The 19,843-nt window shown below is 33.8% G+C and overlaps 1 protein-coding gene and 1 long non-coding RNA gene across 7 annotated transcripts; one reads left to right on the top strand and one right to left on the bottom strand.

Annotated features, from left to right (window-relative positions):
- The first annotated feature begins 307 nt into the window (after window positions 1-307).
- LOC136207021 (uncharacterized) lies at window positions 308-18,096 on the top strand. 6 transcript variants are annotated; one of them, XM_065998265.1, is made up of 12 exons: window positions 308-446; window positions 4,425-4,518; window positions 7,812-7,897; window positions 7,979-8,057; window positions 9,027-9,256; window positions 9,343-10,192; window positions 13,993-14,078; window positions 14,160-14,238; window positions 15,275-15,465; window positions 16,181-16,583; window positions 17,219-17,344; window positions 17,512-18,096. In XM_065998265.1, the coding sequence occupies exons 10-12, from the start codon at window positions 16,575-16,577 to the stop codon at window positions 17,956-17,958; spliced, it is 582 nt and encodes a 193-aa protein (XP_065854337.1). In that variant the 5' UTR covers window positions 308-446; window positions 4,425-4,518; window positions 7,812-7,897; window positions 7,979-8,057; window positions 9,027-9,256; window positions 9,343-10,192; window positions 13,993-14,078; window positions 14,160-14,238; window positions 15,275-15,465; window positions 16,181-16,574; the 3' UTR covers window positions 17,959-18,096. The 6 variants fall into 6 exon arrangements, with proteins under 6 accessions (XP_065854337.1, XP_065854332.1, XP_065854334.1 ...); XM_065998260.1 differs by having other exon boundaries at window positions 16,746-17,344; window positions 17,512-18,095; XM_065998262.1 differs by having other exon boundaries at window positions 14,160-14,190; window positions 16,746-17,344; window positions 17,512-18,095.
- LOC136207023 (uncharacterized) lies at window positions 2,997-4,395 on the bottom strand. Its single transcript, XR_010676541.1, has 3 exons — window positions 4,136-4,395; window positions 3,810-4,064; window positions 2,997-3,731 (listed from the first exon to the last, which is right to left on the bottom strand). It is a non-coding gene; the product is annotated as an uncharacterized lncRNA (long non-coding RNA).
- Window positions 18,097-19,843: the final 1,747 nt, after the last annotated feature.

Genomic DNA, 19,843 nt, shown 5'->3' on the forward strand with positions numbered 1-19,843 from the left:
ACCTGGACTCTTATAACCGATGAGTCACAATCTAAGCATACCAACAAGAGGAAAGCACCAGGAGAACCCAGCTATATGGAGCCAATCCAAATAGCATCACTAGAGCATAAGAGAAGGATCGTAGATGGGGAGGGGAGTTGATGGGTGCAGGGCACATATCCATACGTTCACAACATGCATTTGGTTGAGAAGAATAAGGCGCAGGATGAGGAGGTAGCTTCACCGAAGCTACTTGTTGTTGCACAGCAAAACAAAAGTGAACAACCGAAAGACCAAGTAGGCAACTCCCACTTGGCTCCCTCTATTTCTAAAACCTTATTCCTAGAGAATAGTGATGGTGTGCAACAAGATGACAATACACCAGTGAAGCAGGGGGAGGAAGAAGTCTCTTCCCCCAACCCTGACATATGAACATGCGCTTATATAGTGTGGACTCTCCATTTCTGGTATGGTCTTTTTGTTCCTTAAATTGCTTTTGAAAACTCGTGCTCACCAATGGGTAAACCTATCTGCCTGCTCATGCATTGAGGACACTACATTTGTTTATTTTGGGGGCAGAATGCCATAAATAAACTATCACATGCTACTTAGTGAGATATTTTTTGTATATCTTGGGTGTGAACTCATATGTAAGAATTATTGCTTGTTTGTAGGAATTATACGATGCCTCTAATTTTATTTTGGGGTTGACACATGGTTTATTTTAGGGGTATCTTGAACAATCAGATGATATGTATATATTTGCTTAACTGTGTTTACATTACCCCCATGATTTTTTTTAGGATGCCAGTTCAAAAATAATCTCGTCTTTAGGACCTTTAGCATGACCAACCAATGTAGGAATCTCAAGTTTAAATAATTTCAATTAAGGGTAAAGACTCAATTGAAGGAATAAACCGTTGTGAATGTTTCTTTGTATACACCCTCCTTTGAAAATGAATTTCAGTGTGTTTAAATAAAACAATTAAACTTTGGAGTACATTGATGTCGTTTAAAGAGCCTCATTGATGTCGTGCCGTTTAAGGGGACTAAATGAGGGGACATAAAAATACGAGAGAATATAACAATAATTTTAAATATTCGCATCATTTTAGGGTTAGCATATCAACCATAACCTAACCCAAAAATTTGCGTGTCAGTTTTGTGTCAATCCAAAAATGACATATTTCTTGCTAAGCTAAACTCAAGCACTAAAAATGCTTGTCGATTTCGAGTCATGTAATTGGATCGTGTGTACTTTTGCCACCTCTAATTATAGCTGAAAAGCCATGTAGGAGTGTCCACCAATACACATCGAAGTTCTTAACTTTCGGCAAGGGTAAACTTGTCAGAAACCGAAAGCCAAAAGACTTCACGGTATCTTGAGGGCTTTCGGTATAATATACAAGACAAAATTAGCACACAAATGGTCATCCGGGTATAAGATGCTCGGAACTTGGCATTGAAGGTGGAATCCCAATTGAGCGTAAAGAGTCAAGAACACTCTAGAAAGATGGGTGGAGACGGGAATACTTCCACTTGGAAACACCTAGAGCCAATAGATGAAATGAAGCAAATTGCAAGTGCTAGTGGAGTTCAAAGAGTCTAATACCGGGAGGATGCCTGTTGGGAATGGAAAGCAAGTAAGGTGTGTTCCATCTCCACTTCGGAACAACAATTCGTATCTCAAACCGACACCCTTCAAAAATGCTTTCGATGAGGATGAACTAGAGAACATGTGGTGAAGAGGGTGCTAATGTCGACTGAACAAGAGAATAATCCAAGACACCAATTATTTAGGACTCGGTGTTTAATCCATGGAATGAGATGTGAAGTGATTGTTGATAGGAGAAGTCGAAAGAACATCCTTAGTAAAGCCACATTGAGCAAATTTGGCTTGGTACCAGAACCACATGTGAATCTGTATCAAGTTGGTTGGATCAAAGATCAAGAGAAGCTTAATGTCACTCATCGATGTAAGGTTCCTATTTCCATTAGGGCTTACAAAGATGAGGTTATACGTGATGTGGTTGAAATGGATGTGTACCATTTGCTCCTAAGGAGACCTTGACAATTCGACCAGGATGCCTCACATGCGAGATGGGACAACCGTACACCATATTCAAGGATGGGGTCAAGTACATTCTTACACCTTTGAGGGGCTCTTCTAGTGGAGAAAAGAAAGCCACCTTGATTGTTTGTCCAACCTGGGAACTGGCACCGAAAGGGGATGCAGTGATTTGTCAAGTCTTCGATTTAGTGGTAAAGGGTAGCCTATTTCAAGGTGAGGCTAGTTTTGGTGGAGTGAGTGAAACACGCCATGTTCCGCTGACTTCGGGAATGGATCCACTAGTTCTACATTGTTGTTACCCCATAGGTCGTAAGTTGACCCTAACCCGAGCAAATAATTGTTGATTCAAGCTTCCTATCAGGTAATTTCCAAACTCATTGTTGTATATTTGGTTCGCTTACTCCAATTGGGAGTTATGACAACTTGGTTGGAAAGACATTCGTTCTATGTTCTTGTCATGAAGCGCCGCCTCATGAGGATGCAATTGAGGGTCGAGAGTGGTCCCATTGGGCTTAAGATTGGCAAAAAAGTTCTTAGGCGTACGGGGCGGATAACACGTGTTGAGGAGCACGATATTTCAAAAAAGGGAGAATGATGCGGACATCTCCTCTATAATCTCGAGCCAACGCGAAGGAAGAGCGTGTGCCCTCAACCACACGAGGTGTGAGAGGAAGGACAAATGAGGAAATGGTGGAAGACCACCCCCACACGGTGTGTCAGGAGGACACACATCGTGTGAAGCTCGAGTGCCAGAATGGGGGAGCTCCTAAGTTAATTCACTCGGCCTGTGCCCCTGCCCACACGTCGAGTGAACCCGAAGAGTTGAAGGCCACACATTGTTTTTACAGCAAGAAATGTAAAAGGGGAGAAAGGAGACAAGAGCTGCCAGAATTCCAATATTTACTGTTTATGTCACTCCTTATTTTACTGTTTTGCCATGTAGGTTTATTTCCCTAAATGTCATTTTGGCATCTCTTTGTCATCTCATCCCTACCTTTCTTTATTGTGTTATAGCCCTAGCTAGGTTATTTTAGTCTTTTGCTTTATTATTTGGGAATAGCTATTTAAGCCTTTTGTTTGTAAGGATGGACCAACTTTTATGAAATTATTACCAAAGCCTCCATTAGAGAGCAACGTTGAAACCTTTTATGTGGGATTAACTACTTCAAGCTAGACTTTAGAAGAAACTCTTTTGTTGGGTTAAAATCAAAACCAACTAGTTCGACAGTAATTCGTATCGGTATGATTTGTCATTAGCAATTTGTATAAAAGCAGAGTGTTCACAGGTACCCTAATGACTAAATGAATTTGATCATTCTAAGCTCATTAAAATCCTAAGGGGTAGATTCAAAACATTTTAAATGAATCTAGATCTATCGGTGAATGATCAAAACGATGGTCCATGTGAATAGCACAGGTATAATAAAAAAAGAAAAGAAGGACAAGCAATGGGCATGTATTTGCAATATTCCCATTTACATAGACATAGAGTAACCATTCAATTATAATGATGGAGTAGAATTGTTTCCCATATGTTTGTTGAACTGATACGACCAATAGAGATGAGCAGAGGAATTTGGTAGTCCATGAGATTTAAAACACATTGCTCATGCTCTCAATAAACAACTTACTTGTTCCTCCAATTCACACTTGCAGTTGGACAAAATGTTGAAATTATTAACTAACAAAAGAAAAAACCATGATAAGCTAATTTGGTTGGAGAATCGAATCTAATCAAATCATATCACATGGAAAATACCTGAGAGATCACATATAAGAACCCAGACGAGGCGACATACTACCACACCTTCTGATTAATCAACTCGCCCAAAGGGATTAACAGTGTTGACAGCACTATCATTATCAAAACACTCTTTCTAGCTTTCCCGTTTACACATTTATTCAAACACCTTTCCACCAACAACAATAATCCATTAATCATAATCCTCTTTTCATCTTTCCCGGTCACAGATTTTGATAAAGATGCAAGACTTCCACCGAACAATTTTGGCTCCTATTGGTTAATAACCTCACTAATTAACGATTTCAACAATAGATTCAATTAAATAATTAATCCGCAAGTACCTCATATTTTGAATTTTGAACATGTTTCCTTTGTGGGTCTCGAAGAACTGAGGTTTTCCCTGCACGCCAGATCTTAAATTTGCGGAATTTAGATTGGGGTTGGATTGGTTGTTTTAGGGATTCTGTGTTAAGGTGAAGAAGAAATTGGTGAAGCTTCAGAAACAGAGAAAATTTGAGAAAGTTGAAATTGAATTTGAATTTGAATTTGAAATAGAATTTGTTAGCTCTGCACTTGATGTTGATTTTCCATGATTGTTGCTTTGCTGCTAACATTGTAAGCACAACCCAGACTTCATGAAGCCGCAGGTATATTTATATACATGGCCACATTAACTAGCCGTTGCAGAAGCCGGTGGATTTGAATTAAATCGTTAATTAATTAGGTATTTTTCCTTAATTTGTTTCGCAATGTCAAAGTTATTGGAGAAGTTCACTTTTACTCTCATTTTGCTTCAATAATCTAAATATTATCATTTTCTAATAGGCACAAAATTCACCACTTTTCTGCAACCACAATAAAATTGAACCTCCCAAATCAATTTCAGATATTGCAATAGTTTTACATTTTATAGTAAATATTTGGATAAAATATATTACATAGTCATTACTTATTTGTAGTTAATATTATGATATTCTAATTTCTTTGGTTTTTTGATAAAAGGATTTTCGCCTTCCCCGCTAGAATCATAAGTCCAATAAATGTCTAGGGGAAGAAAGCTTGGATATCTCCCTGAAAAAAGGATAGGAGAGAAAACTTTAGAACTTTAGGAGTAAGGTTAAATGGGACAGAATTGAAATAAGTAAAACACCACACAAAAGAATTATAAGGCGAAACTAATTTGAACTTGATAAGTTTGTTTTACTCTAAGGTTCGAATGCGGATGAAATATAGTCCTTGCACCTTATACTTAAGAACTGCTATATGTAAAAAGATTTTTTGTGACTCAACACAAATCTATATACCTTTTCACTACTATAAGTAACTGCCATTTTCACATCGAATCGTTACACATGCATCGATCCACATACCTTGAAATAAGAGCAAAAGATAAAAAGCATTCACTGCTTCTTCATATTAATGTTCAAAATGAGAGTAAAAAGGGGATATCTATTTGGGCTTTTTACATGAATATCACAATTAACTACAAAATTATAATTAAATCATATCATGAAACTTAATTCTTAATATGTTATTTTTTCTATATATGCTAAACAAAATATGTTTTTACACCTAATTTAAAAAGTTTAAACCCCAATTCATAAATCCCAAATTCTTGACAATATATTCTAGATCCCAAATTTATAAACTTTAATCTTTAAAAATAATGATTTTATTATAGTTTGACATAGTTCAGAATTATAACTTGACATAGTTGTAAATAGTTTTTGAAAGTGGATTTCTATATAAATTTCCCTATCTATTTTGGACTAAGTCCAAACAGAGGTTCTTTCACAAAAAAAAAAAGGTCCAAACAGAGGTCCAATTTGCTTTTAAAAGCCCATCCAACTCTAAGAGGCCCATTGTTAAATGAGAAGCACACAAACCCATAGTAGAAACCGACCCGTTGCCCAAACCATGGGTAGAATTGTACTTTTGTACTCATAATAGCTTATAAATAGGTAATATCTATTTTTTTTTCTCCCTTCATTATGTTAAATTGTTGTTTCTTTATTCTGATTGGTTACTAACGTTGGTATCGTAGTGCACCCAAAAAGTCACGTACCGCATGTCAATGAGCAACTAAAAGAGTCAACTTGATAATTAGACTAGATCCAAACGTGTGTAGGAGATAGCAATTCTTTATACGAAAACACGATTTACATAGATAATTATAAGATTGACATAAAAATGATTTTTCTAATATTTATGCCATATATATATACATACACATATGATAACACAATTTTGATCCAAAATACCAAATTGTTACCTCTATCCTACAAAACATGATTGTATATAAAACGCAATCAAATAATAATAAGATTTAGGGTCTGTTTGGCTACTTGCTGTTTGATGTTCCATTTTGCTGGTTACTGTTCCTGTTTGCTGTTGCCTTTGGAAAATGCTGCTTTTCAAAAAAGCAGAGATTCTCTGCTTTTGTAAAAAACTGATTTTCAACGGTAAAAGGCAAACAGAAAGAGTCTAACCAAACACCTAAAACGCTGCCTTTCAAAATGAAAAGGCAAACCAGAGGTAAAAAGTAGGTAAACAAACACTCTCTTAGGCCCTGTTTGTTTGGGGGAAAATATTCTGCAAGAAAATATTTTTCCAATTTTCCACCGTTTGTTTGGGCAGGAAAATAAGTCAAAGGAAAATAAGTAGCAAGTCAATGGAAAATGAAGGAAGAAATAAGGGAAAATGTTTTACCCTTTTCAAAAGGGTAAAGCATTTTCCCCAAAACATATGCGTCTAGAAAAAATGAGAAAAACGTTAAAAATATAAAAATACAAAAATATGAAACACGAAAAAACATGAATAACGTGAAAACGTTACAAAACACGAGAATATGAAAAAAAACCCAGCAAAAAATGAAAATGTGAACAAATGTGAAAAACATAAAAACGCAAAAAAAAGCAAACACTTGAAAAAGCACAAAACATGAACAACGCGAAAAAGTGAGAAAACACGAATTATACAAAAACATGAAAAATACAAAAACACGAAAATGTGAGAAAATATGAAAAATACGAAAACGCGAAAAATGCTAATACACAAAAACGTGACAATAAGTGAAAAACGCGATAAACATGAAAAGACGAAAAATGCAAACAAAACACGAAAATTTAAAAAACACAAAAACGTGAATAACACGAAAAAGTAACAAAATGCAAAAAAAAAACACAAGAACGTTAATAACATGAGAAAACGTAGAAAAAATGCCAAAAATGTGAAAAAACGTTTTTCGGGTTTTTAACATTAATTTTTTTCACATTTTCATGGTTTTTCACCTTTTTCATGTTTTTCATGTTTTTAATATTTTTTTTTTACTTTTTGTGTTTTTAACAAAATTTCACATTTTTTTTTGTGTTTTTTCAAGTTTTTAGTGGTTGGAAAATATTTTTCAGTGTTGTAGCAAAACACCGTAAAATATTTTCCAGTGTTGTTACCAAACACAGAAAAATATTTTATTTTCCTGCACAATATTTTCTCTGCATAAAATTTTCCAGAACACAATATTTTTCCCCAAACAAACGGGGCCTTACTCACCTCTGCCATGCATTATTTGTTTTACACCGGCACACCTCAATTTACTCCACAAAAATATTAGAGGAAATTACATATAAAAACACTTTTAAAAATTATTTTACAGTTTAATGACTCATTTTTCTGTTTTTATCATTTTCTGTTTTTTCTTGTATTTTGTCATTCTGTCATTTTTTATTTCTGTTTTTGTCACATTTCAGTTATTTTTGGAATTAAATTATTAATTTAATTTTTTCTATTTTGGAAATTCAAATAGAAATAACGGTCCCACTACCCTTCTTGTTTGGCTCGTGTTCTTCTGCATAACGTTTACTTCTTCTTCCATAATTTTTTGTTCTGCATTTTTCTGGTCTTTGTTGCAACTGGTAACAATTCTTGATGAGTTAATTAGGAAATATCATGGTTTTCTACTTTCCATTTCCATTTTTATCTCTTTTCTTCTCTGGTTTTCTTATTGTTGTTTTTACTCAGGGCAATTTCATCTTCTAATTTTGTGAAATTCAAAGTAACTGTTTCTTGTTTCCACAAACTCAAGACCGGTTTTACATACAACAAAGGTAAAGAAGTAGTTTGTTTTCAAATATCTCTTCATTCTTCCAATTTCGTGTTTTGTTTATCATTCACATTTTCTATTGCAGAACCAGCACAAACAGAGCAAGATGTATTTTGGTATGTGGTTCACTCTTTGATTTTAACTGTAGGCTGTTGAAATTCAAGGTATTTTCCCTATTTGATGCTTTTTTGGCTATTTTATGATTTTCCTAATGTTTTTTGCTTCTGCAAGATCAAACATATTTCTTAAATGAACTCCTCTTTAAACGATGATTTTACTGTCAATAAGCAATTAAAACACAGCTGTTGAAGTTTGGTTTTCCTTTTTATTGTTCATCAACTTGCTTTTTGTTTTTTTAATCTGTTCCCTTTAAAAACTTAACTCTGTTCACATGTTTTTAAATTGAATAAACCAGCAAACGTTCAATGTCTAATTTTTACCTTTAATTTTTCTATGAAGCTGTCTGCAAATATCAGATTCTTTATATCTACACTGCTTTTTTCTTTTTCATTTCAATAATTGCTTCAAGTATTGTGTTAATGAAATAGGAGGAATGACTTCTTACAGTACGGTTAGTTTTGTTTAATTAAAGTGAGTTTCTTCAGAATTATGGAAATCAGCTTTCACTAATATTATTCCTGAAAAACTATCATTATACCATTTTTTAAAAGTCTAACACGAGCTTCAATAAAAATTTAAAAACACTGTCATTTAACACATATCTTAATTATGTCGGTTAATTTTAGTTTTTAGATGAATAAATTAATGAATTTTCATGGTTCATGTTGTCTTCTCCGTTCTCTTTTTTTTACATTATTAAAACTTTTAAATAGTTTTCATACTTTCATCATCACTTACGATGGTTAAAAAAACACTGTTGCATTTAAATATGAATTTGTTTATTCTGCTAAATGATCCTAACCTACAATAGCCTCCTAAATTGGATGTTTTCACAATTTATTTATGGTTTTTTGGTTTTTTTAATTTACATTGTGTTTTCAAAGTACTAAACTTCATGTTATACCAATTTTAACTACTACCATATTTTTAAATACTGTGTGCTTCTGATTTTTAATGGTTTCGTGTTTTCAATTTGCTATTTAAAAACATTTATGCTGATAACTTGATTGCAGATATGGGCAAACAAGGTTTATCATTTCTACAAAATTCACCTATCAGTAAGAAAAGAGTCAGAATGAAACAGAAACGAATTTCAGGGGCTTTTTAAAAAATTCACAAAACTAATGCTACTCCAATCTCTAAAGCAACAGATATCAGGGATATATTAAGTGACATTTCACCTAATAAGTCGAATATGATGGAACGAAAGCAATGGTATCCGAGGAGGAAAGAAGAATTGAGGGTCAGCACTTCTTTAAGCTTTCAATTAATTTTCATTTTTTTAAAACATTGATATAAGAATCGTAATTTACTTAATTTTTAATACAGGAATGGGATTTTCTTATTAAACCAGAGCATTTCTATTCATGCTGCCTCACAACTACAATGACAGTTGATGCTATTTATGAAATTAAACAAGCATTAACCACCAAGCAATTGACTATGTTTGCTGATACTTGTTTTGGTCATTTTCTACACTTAGATGTTTTAGCTGTTCAACCTTAGGTTTTACATGCTTTATTGTTAAGAGAGGTCAATCAGTATAATGATCATGATATGTGGTTTAATATTTGTGGCAATAGGTTAAGATTTGGGATTGAAGAATTTGCAGTAGTGACTGGCTTAAAATGTCTGGGACATGTTGATAATTTTCTAGCTTCCACTGAACCTCACATTTTAAGGGTTAAGTATTTTAACGGTTTAGACAAGGTCACAAAGCTATCTGTGCGTGAGTGCTTAAAAACAAAAAGATGGGATTGTGACGAGGATGCTGTGAAAATTGCGTTCCTGTTTTTTTTGCACCATTTTTTGTTATCTAACCATCCAAATCAAAGCATTCCTGATATTCATTTTAATATAATAGAGAGCCATAGATGGAATGATTTTCCATGGGGAAAGGTTGCTTTTGATTACACGCTTAAGTCTATGAAGGAGAAATATACGGGTAGGTCCAATAGGAGTGGTTCCATTCATCCTGGTTTCCCAAACAAGTGCAACATTATCGGTTGTCCAATAGTGCTGTAGGTTTGGTTCTATGAATGTTGTGGTGCCGTGGATGGTAAATTTGCAAAAAAAAAAAAATGGTAGAGCAGTACCACGAATTCTAAACTGGAATACTATTGGAAAACCAACCATGAAGCAATTACGCAGAGATATATTTTGTCTTCCATCTCATCTGGTAAGAGGCATTTTTGTCAAATTTAATAACATATTATTATATAATTTTTTTGTATTATTTAATAAAATTTATATTACTTATGATTAATTCATTTTTTATTTTTTGTCTTTATAGTTAAAAATGAAAAACATTTCTGCTAGTATTCTGGAAAAAGAAATGCTTCACCTTGATGGCATGTTTAATAAAGGGAAGGATATAGATGATTTTCATGAGCGTGCTTTTCACCCCATCAAGGATGAATGCTCTTTTGGAAAAATGTCTAGTGGTGATAGTAGTCGAAGTCTATCAAGTAGCTTAAATGAGGATGAAACAACCCAAAAGATCATGTGAATACGATCAAGCATTCTTCCATCAGTATATGTGATACGATCAAAACGGGCGATCGACCCCGCACTCTTCGAGCGAGTGCTAGCTCCAAGAACTTAGAAGATTGAAGAGAAGAAACTAGATTCTTATTTATCAAAAGCGTAATTCAAAACATAAAACAATCCAACTATTTATACTAGTTTGTCCAGACAATAAAAGAATCCTAACCAAAACAGAATAGCTAATCCTAACTTAAGAATAATCCTAATTAAAGAAGAATTGCACAATTTAAGGAAAGTAGTCCTAGTCGAGCACAAAGTCTTTTTACCACGCCGGGACCCGTTTTGCACGAATAGGCCGACTCCCAACAGACCCGGACCCAGCAGTCGGTGTAACACTCCCCTCTCCTTCAAAACTGACCTTGTCCGCAAGGTGGCACTCCGGATAAGCCACGCGAAAGTCATCCAGCCATTCCCAAGTAGCATTTTCAGGGGGGCTATGAGACCAAGTAACCAAAATCTGTTGCGCCAATTGACCATCCCGGAGAACTTGACGACCATCACAAACTGCCAAAGGTTGCTCTTTGGGTCGACCTTGCTCTAATTCCACTGGCAACGCAGCCGGTACCGGAGTAGACACTCCATGAAATTTCTTCAACAAAGACACATGAAACACAGGATGTATGCGACTTGAACTGGGAAGTTCCAGTCGATAAGCCACCTCCCCAACTCGTTCCAATACTCGAAAGGGACCATAATACCTCTTAGATAGCTTGTTAGATAGACGCGAAGCAACTGAAATTTGTCGGTAAGGCCGTAATTTAACTAACACCAGATCTCCAACAGAAAATTCAACCTCTCTCTTTTTCCGATTGGCAAGCATTTCCATACGTTGCTGCGACTCGCATAAATTTTCCTTCAATCGACGCAACAAAGCATTACGCTCAATTAAAAGCTCATCAACCGCAGCAATGCGAGAAGAGCCGCGGGCATACAGAATCAGTGTCAGTGGTAACCGGCCATATAAAGCTTGAAAGGGCGACATTTTTATACTGCTATGGAAGTCGGTATTGTAACAATATTCAGCCCAACTCATAAAAGATGACCACATTGTCGGTCGTTCAAACACCATTGCGCGCAAATACTGCTCGAGCCCCCTGTTCACCACTTCAGTTTGCCCGTCAGTCTGAGGGTGATATGCTGTACTATGCTTCAGTTGCGTACCACTGAGTTTAAACAAATGCTGCCAAAACTTACTTAGGAAAATAGCATCTCGATCAGAAACGCTCGTTTTAGGGAATCCATGGTGCTTAACAACAATATCCAGAAATAGTGCAGCCACCGTTTGAGCAGAATAATTCGAGGGTAGAACGCCAAAATGAGCATATTTAGTCAAGCGGTCCACCACCACAAGAATAACCGTATAACCCTTGGACGAAGGAAGTCCGGTGATAAAATCCATAGTAACCTCCTCCCAAAATATCATTTCCTGCTTCATTCTTATCTCCAAAGCCATACCCTCCATGAACACTCTCAAACCCATCTCGCCTAGAACCCACGTGTCCATTGAGATCACCCCCTAGTACCATTTTTTCATCCCTAGGAACCTGTTGCACCACTTCCTCTAAGTCATCCCAAAAAGCTTGTCTTATAGACACATCTAATCCTATTTGTGGCGCATATGCACTAATGACATTCACAACCTCATCCCCTATCACTAGCTTAACACTCATAATTCTATCGCTCTTCCTAGACACCGCTACTACCTCATCAATATACTCCCTATCAATAAGAATACCTACTCCATTTCTACCCTTATCCTTTCCTGAGTACCAAAGCTTATAACCCCAAGGAGCTATCTCTCTAGCCTTGGCTCCAACCCACTTGGTTTCTTGTAGGCATAATATATTTATTCTCCTCCTCTTCATAACATCTACAATTTCAGCTAATCTTCCTGTCAAAGAACCTATGTTCCATGTCCCAAAGCGTAACCTACTACCCTTACCCCTACCCCTACCATTACCGTGGACTAGCTTATTTACCCGCAACCCTTGCATATTTGACACCACCCCCGGGTCCAGGGGTGGCGCGCCGCTTCGGGGCGACGACCTAGCAACCCTTGCACATTTATCACTACACCCGGGTCTAGGAAGTGCAGCGCGTCGCTGAGTAGGGAACGCCCCAACGGTATTTATATTATGGTTCATGTCATAAGATGTGGCTAAGTTTTACGCTGGCCGCCACAAACCTACCGCAACCCTCCTCCTTTGTCCGGGCTTGGGACCGGCTGTAAAGGCCACCAAGTGACCCTCACAGGCGGAGTTAATTTTGAGAGATATATGTAAAAATAAATAAATATTGTGGTTTCAAGCATTTACTATCTCTCTCAAGTAGCAGACCAGTCTAGAAATTGAAAATATATGTCACTATCTCTCTCAATTTTTTGTCAAGAAACCAGAAGATAAAGAAATCTCAGGTTTGCAAACAATTTCTGCCGGAAGAAAAAAATACTGATTATTCACTCATTGAATTAACCGGGATTAGAATTAGTAAGAGTTACCAGTGTTAGTTGGGTGTTAAAAGTGATTAGGATTAGTATGACACATGTCATAAAAGGAGTGGCGACAGCCAAGAGGACGGCAAGTCCGGGGGCAACAGATTTTCTCCCTTTAAAAGTTAAGGTTTTATTTATTTAAGAGTTACAGTTTTATTTATTTAAGAGGAATATAGAAACTGCTATAATTTTGTTTACAATGTTTTTCATGGAGATAAATTTGATTTTTTTTTAGTGAAAATGTTTGTTTGTGCACAAATTTTTAAATTATAAAACATATTTATACTGAAACTCTCATGATTTTTCTTTTCTGCTTTACCCTAAATTTTACTGTTAGACGAGTTGCATTCATATGAGTTGGGATTTTAAACAAGTAAAACTCTTCTAAATCAGGCTTAAATGATTTAATTATGTATTTAAATTTTAATGATAAATTGAAAAAAGGAGAAAAAAATAAATAGAAGAAAGCTTATTATTATTATTATTATTATTATTATTATAGTTGGATGGTAAGAAACCATGTGGAAGACATAAAATAAGAATTGCAAAAGAGTAATATTTTGGGTTAGTTACAGGTTAGTCAGGATTTGGATAAGTATTTACAAGAAACCAGTAGTATAAAAAGTATTTCTTTATATGTTAAGTTTTTGAAAAAAAAAATTGGTTATATCATCAAAGGTTGCAACTGCTGAGATTTTAAATTATTATTTGGAAATAATTTAAAGATGGGATTAAGGCTAAAACTAACGTGTAAATTTCAAATTTTGAATGCATTTGAGATAAAAAAACTGCCATTCTTCTATTTCTAAAATCATAGAAAAAGAATCGATCTGCAAAAAGGAAATATCATGAGTTAATTAGGAAATATCATGGTTTTCTACTTTCCATTTCCATTTTTATCTCTTTTCTTCTCTGGTTTTCTTATTGTTGTTTTTACTCAGGGCAATTTCATCTTCTAATTTTGTGAAATTCAAAGTAACTGTTTCTTGTTTCCACAAACTCAAGACCGGTTTTACATACAACAAAGGTAAAGAAGTAGTTTGTTTTCAAATATCTCTTCATTCTTCCAATTTCGTGTTTTGTTTATCATTCACATTTTCTATTGCAGAACCAGCACAAACAGAGCAAGATGTATTTTGGTATGTGGTTCACTCTTTGATTTTAACTGTAGGCTGTTGAAATTCAAGGTATTTTCCCTATTTGATGCTTTTTTGGCTATTTTATGATTTTCCTAATGTTTTTTGCTTCTGCAAGATCAAACATATTTCTTAAATGAACTCCTCTTTAAACGATGATTTTACTGTCAATAAGCAATTAAAACACAGCTGTTGAAGTTTGGTTTTCCTTTTTATTGTTCATCAACTTGCTTTTTGTTTTTTTAATCTGTTCCCTTTAAAAACTTAACTCTGTTCACATGTTTTTAAATTGAATAAACCAGCAAACGTTCAATGTCTAATTTTTACCTTTAATTTTTCTATGAAGCTGTCTGCAAATATCAGATTCTTTATATCTACACTGCTTTTTTCTTTTTCATTTCAATAATTGCTTCAAGTATTGTGTTAATGAAATAGGAGGAATGACTTCTTACAGTACGGTTAGTTTTGTTTAATTAAAGTGAGTTTCTTCAGAATTATGGAAATCAGCTTTCACTAATATTATTCCTGAAAAACTATCATTATACCATTTTTTAAAAGTCTAACATGAGCTTCAATAAAAATTTAAAAACACTGTCATTTAACACATATCTTAATTATGTCGGTTAATTTTAGTGTTTAGATGGAAACCTCTATATAGAAAAGGAAAAGCTGCACTAATTCAAATAAAGTCAATAAGTAATAGACTCACAGTAACCATAATTTTCTCTTTAATCACAAATATGCGGATCAAGTTTATTTTGCAAATATAGAACAAAAGCTGCACTAGACAAACATAATTTGCTTTATACCATCCAAGAAACTTGAATTATGCTATCTTTCAAATGCAATTTGAATGATGGCATAATCAAAGTTAAAACAACATCAAATAATAAAAATCCAGCAAGTATTCAACTAATAATATGGTACATTTAATGCAATAAGTTTGGTGATTTTGCATTTAGAAACTAATTCAAATGTTGATTATTGTTCAAATGACTATTCAAGTTTTGATGTATATGATAATTTAATCAATTTATTCATGGTCTAAACATTCAAATAGTTTTAACTTATTGTCATATTCTGTTAGGTGATATCATGACAACATTTCCGTTACTGATCCATTTTAATGGAAATTGGACAACGGAAAACAAGTTTGTTAATTTTGAAAGCGATGGACTGGTAATGCCAGAGCAATGTGGGTTTGAAATGCTAATTAGCATTTTATCAACTCATTTGAAGATTAACATGGATAAAACAACATTGAAGATAAAATACCAGGTTTGATATAATTTGCATTTGTTATTTTGAGTTTTTATTTTAAGAATTTTATGAGTATTTAATTCTATTAGTTTTTGGTTTAATTAGTAGTTTAAACTAAATCTTTATGCAATATTTATTTAACACAGCTAAGTGAAGATCAACCCCCAATGAGTATATCAAATGACATGAATCTGTCATTTTATTTACAAATGAGGAATGGAGTTGAAAATGTAATGAAATATCCGTTATGTATAAGTACCGAAGAGATACATAAGTTGGACTTGAGCATATATCAACATTTTCCCATATCAAATGTGGAAAAGACAGTTTTAAGAATAGAACCAACACAAGAAACACCTTTGGATTTCATTGATTATGTCCATCAATTAACCCACGAAATAATGGAGGATTTAGATAAATCAGTTGTTGACGAATCTGATTTTCAATTGCTTGGTTCTTCCTCGCTAATTACAGACAAGCATTTCAATAATTTTACTGAAGGGCAAATTTTTATTGACAAGTCAACACTACAAAGTGCCATTAGCTTTTATGCAATTGAAGAACGGTTTCAATTTAGAACCGAAAGATCTAGTCAACAACACTTTTTTCTTGAAATGTATTGACAATACTTGTTGTTGGATATTCAGAGCGAGCAGATGTGGCAAATCAAGCGCATTTAAGATTAGAAAATTAGAGAATAACCATTCTTGCTGTTTGAAAATTCGTTTTTCAGGTAAAAGGCAAGCTACACGTAAATTTATTGGTGATGTGATAAAGTTGAAATACGTGCAACCGAAGACGCACTACTCTCCTGCAGATATAATTGAAGATATGAGGCTTGAATATGGAGTAAATGTCAGCTATCAAAAGGCATGGAATTCTAAGGAAAAAGCACTTGAATTGATTCGTGGAAAATCATGCGATTCATATTCATTGTTACCACAATACTTACATATGCTCCAACAAACTAATCCTGGAAAAGGAAGCATCTAATGCGTTTTTATATCTGTTTGTTGCATTTAATGCATCAATTAAAGGTTGGAGATACTGTTGGCCAACAGTAGTTGTAGATGGTACGTTCTTAAAAGCAGCACATGGTGGAACATTGATAACAACTTGCACTCAAGATGCTTCTGGTACTATTTAAATCTCTATATTTATATTTTAATTTGTTATTTTTAAATTCACTTGACTATATGAAAAATATCTATAACAGTTTATTAATCATGTTATCTATTATTTAAGAAATAAGGGTAGTTAATTATGTACAAATTATAATTTAAAACTGATTGATGTAGGTGCAATTTTCCCTTTGGCATTTAGTGTTGTGGATTCTGAAAATGATTTATCTTGGGAATGGTTTTTCACCAAATTTAGAGAAACATATGGTACTAGAAATGGAATGTCCTTTGTATCCGATTGGCATGATAGTATTGCAAAAGGGTTGGTGAAAGTGTACCCAGAAACAGATCATTATGCTTGCACTTATCACTTAAGATGTAACTTAAAGACAAGATTCCGAAAAGATCCAAAAAAAGTTGGAATGTATTTTGAGCGAGTTGCCAATTCTTATACATTTGCTGAATTTGAAAATAACATGGCACAATTGGATAATATTGACAAAGAAATTAGGTCTTATTTATCCAATATTGGTTATCAGAAATGGGCAAGATGTTATCAATTTGCTAACAGGAGTTACAATTTGACATCAAATATTGTTGAATCAATGAATGCTGTAAATAGAGTAACTCGTGAACTACTGATAGAACAGTTAAGAGATTTGACACAAGAATGGTTTGTAAAGAATAGAACAATTGCTCAATCTACATTCACGAAGTTAACAAGAAGACATGAAGAAGCGTTAAAGCAGAATTATATTGTTGCTGAAAAATTCAAGGTAATTTTACGACTTTTACTACATCTAGTATGTATATATTTTATTTATTATTTTTTCTATATAAATATTAATTTATATAATTTGATATAGTTTAATTAGATTTTAACACAAAATGTTTTAATATTAGCATGTTTTATAAAAAATTGTTATATTTGATTTATACACAGGTCAAAGAATCCAATGAACGGGTGTTTAAAGTTAGCTTTGGTAAAGATGACTTCGTGGTTGATATGGGTTCTAATAGTTGTTCATGCAACCATTTTCAAATTGATGAAATTCCATGTGCCCATGCGTTAGCTGTTGCATGTTTTAAACATATGGATCCATATCAGTTTTGTTCACAATATTTTACAAAAGAAGCCATGCTATCTACATATGATTGCAGCATATTTCCAGTACCAAAGCAAGAAAGTTGGGATATACCACCGATTGTGAAAGATGTTATTGTGTTTCCTCCATTTGCTAGGAACAAGGCTAGTCGTCCAAAAAAGAGAAGGTTTAGATCTGCGTGGGAATCAAAAACACAGAATAGGTGTTCAAGATGTGGGAAAAAAGGACATAATAGGAAAACTTGTTCTAATGCTGCAAAACAAGCATTTCTTTGTAATTATTAGTTGTTTTTCAGGAATTGTTTTTGCAAAACTATGTTGTTTCGTAGTTAACAAAACAGTAACAATTGTAATTCCTTTTTTAATTTATTAAATATATCTTAAGTATTCAGAAATTGAATGAGTTTATGGCGAGTTTATTGTTTGTATTTGATATATGTCACCAAAAAAGAAGAAACACGCATATAAGTCAATCATATTAATCATTACTGTATTGCAAATTTGTTTTGCTGTAATGGTAAAAATAAACTGTGTTCTTTGTAGTGTTTTCCCTTTTTTAACTTTAATTTATTTGGTAATTATAACCGTGGAAATTAAATACATTAATCTACCTCATTTGAATTATTATTTCAATTGAATTTTGTTGTTGTATTAATTCAGTATTATAGTCTTATGTTTTTTTATTAAGATTTTGTTCTCTTTATGCATCTGGTAGCTTTAACAGCTGATAGTTCTATCAAAACTAGCAAGTTGCACAAGTAAGTTTTTATGTAGCAATTTAATGTGGGAGATATGTGAAATTGCAATAGTGCATTCTAATTTAGGATAGGTAATGCCAAAAAAAAACTTTCCTAGACAATCATGAAATCTGCACTTGCTTATTTATATAACTTGGTATCATTTGCTTTGTATGTTTATCTGTTATTATGTTCTATCTGGATACAGGTTGCATTTGTTGCATAGAGGGCAGCAAAAAGTATTTCTAATATGCAAATTGCTGAAGAGGATTCAAAATATTCTAAAAGTGTAGGGAAAGCAATGATAATATGAAAATGACAATGATGTTTTTGATGGCTAAAGCTTATTGGGAATGAGGTTTTAAAAAAAAACTGGTCAAAGTTAAAACTGAATGTGAATTGGGGCCATCTGGTAAGATTTCAATTTGTCGATTCTTCTATGTTGCTTATCCTAGGTGTGTTAATGGAAGTATATTTGAGAGCCTCAAAATGTACATTCTGTTTTTGTTTGTTATATTATAATGTTAAATTAGCTTTGTCATTGTCATGTTGATTTGATCAATCTTATTTGTTTGCTAAATGTGCATGTGCACCATCATATATAACTTTCTGATACATCAGAACATGGAAAGAGTAAAACTAATGATGTCCTTCAAGATACCATATAGATATCTTTGTGTCTTCATCTTTGAAAGTCTTAAATTTCAGTCCACTTGTTCTAACAGCTTGCTCACCGGGGTTCGGTCGAGTACTCATTTGGTATATATGTGGAAGCTTTGAAGAGGAGAAGTTATGTGATATGTAGTTACACAATTTACTGTTTTCTATAATTCTAGAATAAAACAAGTTAGCAGTTCATTAAGCAAGTTAATTTAGTATGTTACAAAGACTCTTTTACCTACAGATTCATACGTGCAAAAGAAGAGCCTGCAGGTTTTTTGCTTGATAAGTGGCATGTCCTTGAGCAAATATGTTTCCGATTCAGGCTCATCGATGTTCTAATATATGAAATCAGCAACAACAGTCTTAAAAAAACAGGATCTGATTAAAGGAACGGTATACACATTCCTACATATGTATGGCTTACATTTTCCTTTTCTTCACCAATTTCCTCTTAGCATGGATTTATTTATTTTTTCCTGATAGACTTAGATTAGAACTTGATTGTGAAGCTTGCTTTTTTTTAATGGTCAGTTTCTACTCATCTCCATTAAAACATGACTTTGTTTGTGGGTAAAGATGAGAATTTAATTTAAAATGTGGTGATTTGAGTGTTTTGGTTACTTTCATATAAGGACAATACGAGTGGTAGACTTTCTTTGTCTCTTCTGGTTCATAGGACATGCTGAAAGCTGCAATTATGATATCCCTGCGTAATGTTTTTTTATTCCATGAAGGGTAACATAATGTAACTGCACTTATGTTGGTGATCA

Source organism: Euphorbia lathyris, chromosome 9, assembly GCF_963576675.1.
Source record: "Euphorbia lathyris chromosome 9, ddEupLath1.1, whole genome shotgun sequence".
NCBI classification, from domain to species: domain Eukaryota; kingdom Viridiplantae; phylum Streptophyta; class Magnoliopsida; order Malpighiales; family Euphorbiaceae; genus Euphorbia; species Euphorbia lathyris.

Excerpts from the sequence above, each read along its gene's own strand:
- LOC136207021 (XM_065998260.1), top strand. The coding sequence starts at position 16,850 with ATGTCCTTTGTATCCGATTGGCATGATAGTATTGCAAAAGGGTTGGTG. Across the intron at positions 17,345-17,511 it reads TTGTTGCTGAAAAATTCAAG|GTCAAAGAATCCAATGAACG; the intron begins GTAATTTTACGA and ends ATTTATACACAG.